Source organism: Grosmannia clavigera (genome assembly GCF_000143105.1).
Source record: "Grosmannia clavigera kw1407 unplaced genomic scaffold GCSC_168, whole genome shotgun sequence".
NCBI lineage: Eukaryota > Fungi > Ascomycota > Sordariomycetes > Ophiostomatales > Ophiostomataceae > Leptographium > Leptographium clavigerum.
Genome location: NW_014040771.1, coordinates 192,515 through 202,756, shown reverse-complemented (window position 1 = coordinate 202,756; position 10,242 = coordinate 192,515). Strand labels below are relative to the sequence as shown.

The window sequence follows — 10,242 nt, the reverse complement described above, 5'->3', positions numbered from 1 at the left end:
TGAAACAAATATGGACAAGGGAATGCGTGGAAATCGCTTTGTCCGTCAGGCAAAATGCTTCCGGATTCGTTATTATCGTGAATGTTTGTCTAGATTTGTCATGATGGCGCGGTGGGCCGAAATCGCATCAGACCCTGCGTTTAGGTTTTTCCGCTTCCGCCTGGTTACTGAACTAGTACGGAGTACAGTATGGCCCGTGGCGGGCGATGCAATTCGGTTGGTCAGCTGGGCTACGGCAGTCACGGCAAGTAAACGCTGTCTCGGGCTACCGGCAGTGTTGCAAATCGGTGCGTTTTAGTGTACGGAGTAAGATAAGATACCAATAACAGAGGTAAGATACATACGGAGTACACGCTGGCTTTCCACAGACTCGCATTTCCTTTCTCAGTAATACGATAGGGGTAGCCCAGCCAATGCATAGTAAGGAGTTTATGTACGGAGTCGTAGTCCGTACTCCGTACATAGTAGTTCTAATACATGCCTGCACGAGCCACACCGAACATTATTGCAGAATGATCCACCTTCTTTTTCAATCTTCTAGAATCCCAGCCGTTGCCTGTGCTAAAAATTGCTAGCAGGGAAAGTCTTTCACCGCTCTGGCAAGAATTCAGGAGATTATTGGCTTTGATAGATTCAAGTGGGACCAGCATTCCACAAAACGGCCACAATTGTATCTACTCCGTACGACGTATGCCTTACAAATATCAATAATATCTTAGTATTCAACCCAATCTAACCCTTTGGAATCAGTGCATCATTCCCCTGACCAGAGCTTCGCTGCTACAGACGGCATCCCGGCCAAACCAATATTCATGCAGACCGTCGTGATGAATAATTCCTACAGAGCAGTGCACTTGCAATTTTTCAGTCGACCTGCCACGCGTCACATACGACAACTCGTATCGCCCTCACATAGGGCTACTTTTCACCACTAAAGTTGCTGGCAACTCGCAGCGTGCAGCGTGGCATTGTGCTGACAGGTCCAACCGAAGCAGCTGCGGAAGCCAAGTACCCGTAGTTCTAGGCCTAAGAAAGCCTCTGCCCTCCACGGCCCCATCCTGGCGCGGTGGCGTAGCGAACAGGTGACGGGACAGGTGCATTGCACGACTCTGCGAGTGCGGAGTAGATTCATGTTTCTTCCTCTGTGTTTGCATGTGAAAGGACGCCACGCCTGGGCGGCCATGTCTGTGCTCGGCCGCCTCGCCAGTGACGTTGCATTTGCATCTTACGTGTCCTGCCGCACTCGTAGTGCTCGTGGCAATCGCAAGGCTATACGGAGTACGGAGTACGAGTACGCGATACAACTACGTCGTATGGGCTATGAGTACATAGTATGGCGGTTGGAGCGCCTTCCTGAAAGGGCACGCTTGTTGGGGAAACCCCCAATGGCCGGTTTCTGCGTGTCTCGTACGAAGAACGGTACGGAGTGCGGAGAATAGCCCGGGTTATGGCACTATCCCAGATTTTGTTGCTGACTCTTGCTTACCTTCACCGTCTCTGGTTTCATTCGGTCTCCTGCCCTCCCTCATCCCGTTCGTGCTCGTAAATGCACAATACTCGTACACGAATCTCATTACGAGTACTCCGTTCGAGTATTTCCGTGGGTACAGGGATGCTCCTAAATATTGGCTCCAGGGATCGTGCCTGCGAACAGCACAACTTACCCAGCGATATAACACCATGCAGTTCTGTCCCCTGTACGGAGTACGGGTACATACATACAGCCTACCTAATGTTTATCGCTGTTTCCCACCACGATCTTTCGACGATCGTTTCCCGCCCCAGAACACGCCAGAACCCAAACGGGGCTTCTTCTCCACAGCTACAGCGCAACCATGGGCGCAGCGAAAATGGATTCGAGCCGAGTGTGTTCACTAATTCCAGTGCTACATGGTGAATACCCCTGGGTCCTGTCGGATCCTGTGCCAGCAAGCCTAGGCTTGCTGGCGAGGAGTCGAGCGACGCAGGATAACGAACCAGCTCTACGGATTGGCCCGTGGGGCACCGTCAAAAGGTATGCCCCGAGGAAAGGCCACCAATAAGACGGGGCCTTCAGGCTGAGGCGGCCAGCGTGTGGAGCCATCAGCCAGATACGCGGTCTTGCCACTTTGCACTTCCTGCGTCGCCTATGACTAATATCAGGGGGCATGCTTAGTCGACGGTATGACAGCGGTATCGTACTTCGTACTCCGTAAGATACTTAGCAATACTCCCCGTACGTTGTCCGTATTTCGAGCGAGGTTCTTGTCGGAAAGATCTCTCACGCCTAGCCTGGAAGAACGGCCAACTGGCTTGTGGCGCTAATTATTAAGCCACCCCTTTCCAAGACGTGCGAGATGGGAAGGACTGCCAAGGACTGATCACACTCTCTGTCCCCCGAGTCTGTCTGTTAGAAACGGCGGCTGTCGCAGCCAGGATCGAGCCAGGACTGCCAGGACTGACACTTTTTGAGTGCTTTGGCTGCAACGGGGCCGGTTGCGTTTCAGTCAGGACAAAACGGCTCCCTTGAATCATTGCGATATATGTTGGACGAGTGTACTCCGTACTTTACGGCAAAACGTGGCAGCTCGCCCGACGCTTTGCAAGCGCCGAAACAAGGAGGCTCATCTCGTATCTTACGAACACCTTTTCGAACGTGCAGTACTTTTGTGTTGAAAGCGGCGAAAAGACCGCGACTGGTAAATACATACGAGTATCGTAAACAGAGAGAGCTGCCATGTTCCCATCAGAAACGTCAGAAACGTCTTGGAGGTCTCTGGTCCGTAGCGACACTGGATAGCGGAGGCAATTTCGGGGTATGTAGCAGAAGGTTCGTACGGAGTACGGACTCGTAAGTTACCGTACACGCAAGTTTACAGAAGATCGCTATCCACTCCAGGAGTGAGTCGCCCCTTACATACTCCGTAAATCTCAACCCTCTGTTCCGCTTCGCCCTAGCCAGCTGAGCATTTCTTATTCCCAGTGGCTTCTGGGGCGCATATTTCCTCGGGTGCCATAAGACACTTGTGTGCTTCGGAAACAAGACGTGGAGTGGAGATGGGATGGAACACTTTCTGCCAGCGCAGGATACCCCAGTATAACTCGTTCGCATCCGGCCGGCAGACAATCAGTATCAATGCAATTATCAACAATAGCTGAATGCACCGCCACTCTTACGACGTAAAGCACAAGCCATAAGTGATGCATACAGATGTGTTAAGATATCTTACCTTCTTCGCACGCCACTGCGTGCATGCACAGACGTATCTGTAACGAGAGAGATGGAACGAAAGAAGAAGAGCGTAGGCGACGCCGCCAAGACCAGACCTGCATTTGGACAAAGTGAGACAAAATGAGAGACCGGCTTTGTATTACTCAGTCTACTCAACACGTCCAGATGATTTTATCGCGCTAGCTGCAAGCTAGAGGTTAGCGATATGCGCGAGCCCATCCCCTATGAAAGAGCGGCCACCACGGGTCTCCCAATCAGTTTCGCAATTCTGTCTTTTTTGCTGCCGTAAGATACATAGTAACGCTACGTCGCACACGCCATTGCTGAGCCTGCGTCCTGCAGACACCCTCCCTAGCGGACAGATCGTCACAGCACCATCCCTAACCGATCTGTCCCTACTGCAGCCTCGCCACGGGCTTTTGAACTCTGGAATCTGGAATGGCCAGAACGGACGGGTCCTCGTACTATGTACAAACACTCGATACTCGTATTCGTACTCGCTGTGAGGTGCTTCCTATTACGGACTACATAATACTGTGCAGTCTACAATCCAAGTATCGCGGTAGCTCCTTCCTGTTCAGATTCGGAAAGAAGGGGTACCAGTACAAAAGCTCGCTCGTGCAAGAAGCGAGGAGCAGAAAAAGAATCACGAACTTTGCAAACATCTCGTCCCCCAAAACTGGTATAAGATACCAGCTCGCTCGGCCTGCCGTCCCCACCGTCCTGCAGTAAGCAACTCATCAAATCGCAGCTCCTGCAAGCTGGAGCAATGCACACTAGACGCAGACATGCAGCCCTGCACGAAACAGCCGAGACGATGATTGATGCCGCTGGCATTGTTTGGTTCAGCCCCTAGCTTCACTGCGCTGCGGGAGGTTCCTGGCCCACCCTCTCAGCATCGCCGTCTGTTCCTCCCATCCACCCGACCGCCCTCCCGGTTACGCATCATCTCCGTTTGGGCTATGGCCAAGCAACCCTGCCACTTGCCGCCACTTCATCCCTGGTATTGGCACCGTTTTTGTCCAGCTCATCCTGAGGCGCGCCCTACAACACTCGAACTCGCCTTTATTCGCGCAAATAAAGCCTGGAGCAGTAATATTGCTACTATTTACACCCGCTAGAAATACAACCGACTAAAGTCTAAAAAATCTTAGGACTACGGAGTAGCTAGTCTACACTCCTCCCGCAGCCTCTCCACCTGTCTTGCCTGCGTCCGCTATTTAACTCAAGTCCAGTACTACTTCGCATTACTCCGTACAGAGTAGATCTTTGACGCCTCTCATAAGCTCACCCCCCTCCCTCTCCCCCCCTAGTCTGCACTACCCTTCCACCCCCTCATTTTCTCTCAACCTCTCACTGCCGCCGCCGCCGCTCCACCGCCTACCAACCAAAACTCACAATTCTGCTGTCCCTCGTTCCCATTCGGCGCACTTACAAGCAGCGCCGTACCTAGGACAAGCAAAAAAAGAAAAGAAAAGAAGACTCAACAGCGAAGAAAAACCGGCGCCTAGGACTCCCGCCGGATGCGATAGACCTTCGAATAGCCCCTCTCCTTTGTCGAATCTGCTGTGGTCACAAATCAACACGTGCGCGTCAACCTTTCTCAATCTCCCCCCCAACTCGTCATTGGTGCTGCTCGCTCTCTACTTCGTCAAGTTCCAACCCTCCACGGTCTCGCGCGCATCGTCTCTCACCGGCGCTGCATCACGGCATCTGGCTCCTCGGGTGGATGTAGTCTTCAACAAGCAGACGTATCTGCGCAAGACCGCACGGCGCAATCTGTGCCGCTCGGCTCTTCACCACGCTCTTCGCCAACATCTCGACCGGCACCTCTGCCCTGACCTCACTTATTTGCGTTGGCATTATTTATCGCAGCCATGACGAGTGACGACGCCACTGCGAGGCGGCTTCTGCCCCAGAGCTCGCAGATGAGCTCCTTCTCTTTCACCCCTCCGGCCACGTTCCAGCAACCAAGAGAGACACAACAGCGAAGTGAGTGCCTCGTTCTTCACATCCGCGGAGCATGGCAGTAGGATAGCAGAGAATGCCGGACACCAAGGACACTTGGACTTTCGATTATCTCTGTCCTGGCTACTAGCTACCGAAACGACGTCTGGGGACGCCTTCCGTATCTAACCCGTCTTGCAGATTATGTCTTCGTTGACGAGCACAATCGCCACAAGAGGTTAAAAGGTAAGGTCGCAACATGGCCGTTGCGCCGTGAGCGTAAGTGGGCGAGAAAATGCTGACATATTTTATGGTCTGCAGTCATGAGAGCTTGTGAAGGTTGCCGAAGGAGGAAGATCAAATGCGACGCAGCTACGACAAATACATGGCCTTGCTCGGCTTGTGTGCGACTGAAGCTTCAGTGTATTCGCCCGACTGGATATGATGATGCTTCTGATACGCAAAGCTATGACGACCAGCCTCAAGTACAGCAGCAGCAGCAGCAGCAGCAGCAACCTCCACAGCAGCCGCCCCCACAACAGCCATCACAACAGCATCAGCTGCAGCAACAGCCGCAACAGCCGCAGCAGCAGATGTACGGCCGCACCATCGACTTTCAGCATCACCAAATGGATCCTACAACGGTCATTGACACCAAGCCTGCGCTCTACGCTACACGAACGGCACCTGCAGATTACTCAACAGTACCAGTAAATTCTGGTGCCTCTAATGCTGCCCTCTATGCTCGAGTGCCGTACGGGGAATCTGCTTCTACTCTTCAATACACGACTGTGCCGCCGTCAATGCCCAGTGTGGAAACAGTGTACACAGGCCAGCAAAACGTATTTCCCACTCCACCAATGCAGCATAGCTCTCACACCGAGTCACCTCCCGATTCTGCATATATCACCGATGAGCAGGCTGCGTATGGCAATGCAGATCTAGCCGATCTTCTAGGCAGCTTGCGTATGAACGAGGCCGGGACAGCACCATACTTGAACAACCGCATACTAGCAAGCAAACGAGACAACGAGACGCCTTTGGCTGACGATGACGATGATTACAAAAGCTCACTGCCTCCGCTAGTGGCTGGCCCCGGCCTCAAGATCCGGATTCCTCCCGAACTTATGCCTGACGATGAAACTGCACAGCATTACTTTGATCTCTACTTTGAAAATGTTCATCCCTTCGTTCCTGTCTTGGATAAGGCCGCATTCTACCAACAATGGCACACGGACAGGGAATCTATATCCCCGCTCCTCATTGAGGCTCTCCTGTCCATTGGAGGTCGGCTTGGGCAGACGAGCCGTCCCAAGGACAGCAGTGGCTTGCTTTGGCGACAAGTACGTGTCCCGCCCCTGTTGCCCGCATTGTTCCCGAGACATGTCCCACAATGTTCTGACTGGTCGGCATTTAGGACATGCTGATTCGTTTATGGATGTTCCACGATTGAGCACGCTGCAAGCTCTCCTCGTCATGCTGAAAGCACGCGAAGCTGCCCCCAAACGCGGCTACTACTACCGGTCGTGGATGGCCATTGTCCAGTGTGTGCAGATGGCTAAAGATCTTGGACTTGACGAGCATTATGCCGACCATGAAGCCGGCCATCCATGCGGTTCAAGCCCCTCTGAGTGTCTTATGAAAACTCGCATCTGGCAGACAACCTTTATCTGCGAGGTTATGATCGGGTCACCCCAAGGTAAGGGACTGTCTTATGAACGGTCCTACTTTGCCGGCGCTCGTTGCTAACTGAAAAGGCCGGACGGACCTTACTGTGACAGTAGACTCGGTAGATTTGCGAGAACCGCCACATTTACAAGGCGTGGACGAGGCGGAGATACTGATATCTCGAAACTTCGTCTACTTTGTCCGTGTCGTCTCGTACATTTCCCGGATGAACAGAGTATACGCACGAATCAAGAGGAGCAAAGACTGGGGTGCCAATCCAGAGTTCACGAAGCTCAACCCCCTACTTCATGCCTGGCCCAGCGAGCTGCCAGGCGACATGGCGCTGTCGTTCCCGTCAGACGGCTCACCACCTTGGCTGCCTTCGTGCTTTGTTGGCAACGTGCACTCATACTACTACCTCAGCAGTTTACTACTTCACAGGCCGCAGCTGCAAGTGCTCGACCCGTCGTCTCCCGATGGGCGCTGGAAGCACCACATGATGGTCTGTTACTCGTCAGCGAAGCTTCTGTGTCGGTTGGAAGAAGCTATTCTGCAGACATTCGGCCTGGACGGTCTTCGGAACATGCAACGCGGGGTCAACTTCACTATATATGCAATTTTGACGTGCATTGTGATTCATCTGGTATATATCCGTCTCTTTGAGCCATTCCCCCCCCCCTTCTTGTGGAATTGATGATACTGACAGGGCAGGTCGCACTGACGTCGCCGGACCCGGATTTCAACTCAGATGCACGCGAGTATTTTACACGACACATGCGGGTTCTAGAGCAATGTATGAGTGCTTGGCCCATGCCGGAAATGCAGAAACAGGTCGACTCGATGCGCATGGCTTTCTCGGCCGATACTCGGAAGCCTTTTGTGCTGAAGCAAACGTTCCCATATGGAAGTCCGTCACCAGCGTCAAAACATGCCACACCACCGCATCAACAAGCTACCATAAGTGCCGTGGCGACCCCCGCTACCATGAACTACAGGCCAGAGCACCCACAAAGCCAATGTGTGGACCAAATCATCCAGCAGCAGCAGCAGCAACAACAACAACAACATCTTCAGCAGCAGCATCAGCATCAGCAACATCAGCAACATCAGCAACATCATCAACAGCATCATCTGCAGCGAATTGATACATCTCTTTCACAGTGCCTCCCGCCGACAGGCTACATGGGAAATGCCATATCGCCCCCAATATCGGCATCCGCAACCGACGTCAAGGGTCTAGTGACGCCTCTGTCTGGTCAATCACTGGCTATGATGGCGTCGGCAGCAGAAGGATCTGGATTACCGGATACGCTCTCCAGTCTGGCGCCTGGATGGAATCCGTCTAGAATTTTTGAGTGAGTTTTGCCTGGCTCGTGGCGGCTGCGAAAGCTGCTGAGAAGATCGCTGACAGTGTTTGTTACAGTCAGTGGAATTCGACATTTGGTACGCAACAATCTACTCAGCTCAGTTCCGCTACCTCGCAGGCCAGTACTCTAAGTGTCCCTTCGTCTTCAGGTTCCGTCGAGATCCCGACTCTCCAGGACATCCAAACCGTGCATGCTAGCCTTCCCCATGAGCTGCACCCCGTACAGGGTTCTGCAACATACGCTGCACCCATCCAAGCACAACATACATTTGTCACCCCGGCCATGTGGCAAGAATCCGTGGCCAGTGTGTACGAAGGGGGCATCAAGCGTTCCTGGGATTATGCCAGTGACTCGATGCCGATGTTGAAACGCTGAGCTAGGAAACCTCGAAATCAGACTAATCGGGGATGTGTATAGCTGGCGTTTTTTTACCTGCTTTTCTTAGCAAACATATCTCATTGCATCTTCGGCGCCCATCATCTTTTTGCTGGAGCGGGACATGTCTGTGGAAACCCAACAGAGAGGCAACGAAGCAAAGGACTGCAGTATGTCACGAGCGTCAAATGCCGAACGAAATGTTTGTGTTATTTTCCATGGTTAACGACAGGACAAGTTGAGGCGTTTTTCTCCTCGTGGCATTTGGACGTCACGACGGCTCATCTATATAAATTGGGACGGGACTTTCTTGTGTGGGAGTTATTGTGGCTTGGAATGATTGGGATGATTTGGGTTGAGCAGGTTGCCAGATCTGCCGGCAAACGCATTTTGGGAATATTTCAAGACATGTGTACTGTATATGACTATGTTTCCATGGCGAGCGCGTTTTGTTACAGATTCTTGGGTATGCAGCCGGGACAAAGCCCGAGGAATACAAGGTTTGCACGATTGGCAAGATGATGGGTGTTTTTATTGCATTATATGTCTAGGGGCGGATTACTAGAGAGAACACTGCATGTGGCTGGAAGTCAAGAAGTCAGCGTCTTGTAGCCGGCGAGCGAGGCGACGTTGGTGTGGCAGCAGCCTCTGCCTGCTGTCGCTTAAGGGTATCCAGCACGGCGTCCCAGGCCCAAGCCTCGGGGGTGCCACGGCTATTCCCGGCGGACGGAGCGCCAAAACGGGTGGTAGGCGGCAGGCGGATCCATGGATACGAGCGCAAGAAGAGGCCGGGTGCGGATGTCAATCCGGGAGATAGTTGGACTGTGCGCTTTACGTTGACGATGCCCAGACGCTCGTGGGCGGGCGCCAGGTCGCCAAGGGCCACGGTGGTGATGCGCGGGCGACCGACCAGGTTCATGGTGGTAAAGTCGAGCAGAGTGGCCGGTGGCAGCTTGTGAACGAAGCGGCGCAGCAGCTCGCGGTCCGGATGGCGGGCAAAAGGCGGCAGCCGCAGATGGACAAAGGCGACAAAGGGAGCAGTGGTGTAGGCGACGAGGCAGAAGGGAACGACGCCACAGACAGCGACTGTGGTGTTAGTGGAGGGAGATGAGGAGAAAGAGGAGAGTGGGAGGGAGAAGAGAAGGAGAGAGAAGGAAAGACAGGTCAAAAATCAGGAGAAGAGACAGGAGGTGAAGATGAGATGGAGATGAAGAACCGAAAAGGGCTTACTTCCTGCAACCTGCCACCACGGCTTCTCGGCCGCGATATAGGCAGGACCGACGAGAAAGGTGAAGAAGGCCAGGCCAAAGAGGGTGGTGACCTTGAGACAGGCGAGAAAGGTGGTCCGAGGCGTGCCGGCATGGTAGATGAGCAGGCGTTCGGGGACTTGCAGCACAAGCGTCAGCCAAGCTTGCCTACAAGAGGAATGTTACGGCTGAACGTACGTCTTCTCTGGGCCGAGGCAAAGAACCGGGCGCCAATGGCCGGACTACGCAGAACTGCACCAGCAGCAGCTTCAAAGCCGGAAAGCGTCATTACCATCTTCATTTTCACGACGACAGACGATCTCGGCGGCAGAGGACTGGTCACGGCTCGGAAAGACCGCAGGCCACACGTGCGACCAGACCGCAGGAGAGCATTCCTGATGACCATGGCTGACGACTCTGGGGTCAT

The 10,242-nt window shown here is 53.3% G+C and overlaps 2 protein-coding genes across 2 annotated transcripts; one reads left to right on the top strand and one right to left on the bottom strand.

Annotated features, from left to right (window-relative positions):
- Positions 1–5,088: 5,088 nt before the first annotated feature.
- On the top strand, positions 5,089–8,568 carry CMQ_1912 (c6 zinc finger domain containing protein; the record flags this gene model as incomplete). The annotated part of the gene is made up of 7 exons (XM_014314838.1): positions 5,089–5,203; positions 5,360–5,437; positions 5,852–6,445; positions 6,576–6,857; positions 6,916–7,469; positions 7,988–8,181; positions 8,250–8,568. The coding sequence occupies 7 exons, from the start codon at positions 5,089–5,091 to the stop codon at positions 8,566–8,568; spliced, it is 2,136 nt and encodes a 711-aa protein (XP_014170313.1).
- A 598-nt stretch (positions 8,569–9,166) lies between these two features.
- CMQ_1979 (uncharacterized protein) lies at positions 9,167–10,242 on the bottom strand (the record flags this gene model as incomplete). The annotated part of the gene is made up of 3 exons (XM_014314905.1): positions 9,167–9,654; positions 9,799–9,954; positions 10,014–10,242. 3 exons carry the CDS (start codon positions 10,240–10,242, stop codon positions 9,167–9,169), a joined length of 873 nt encoding a protein of 290 aa, XP_014170380.1.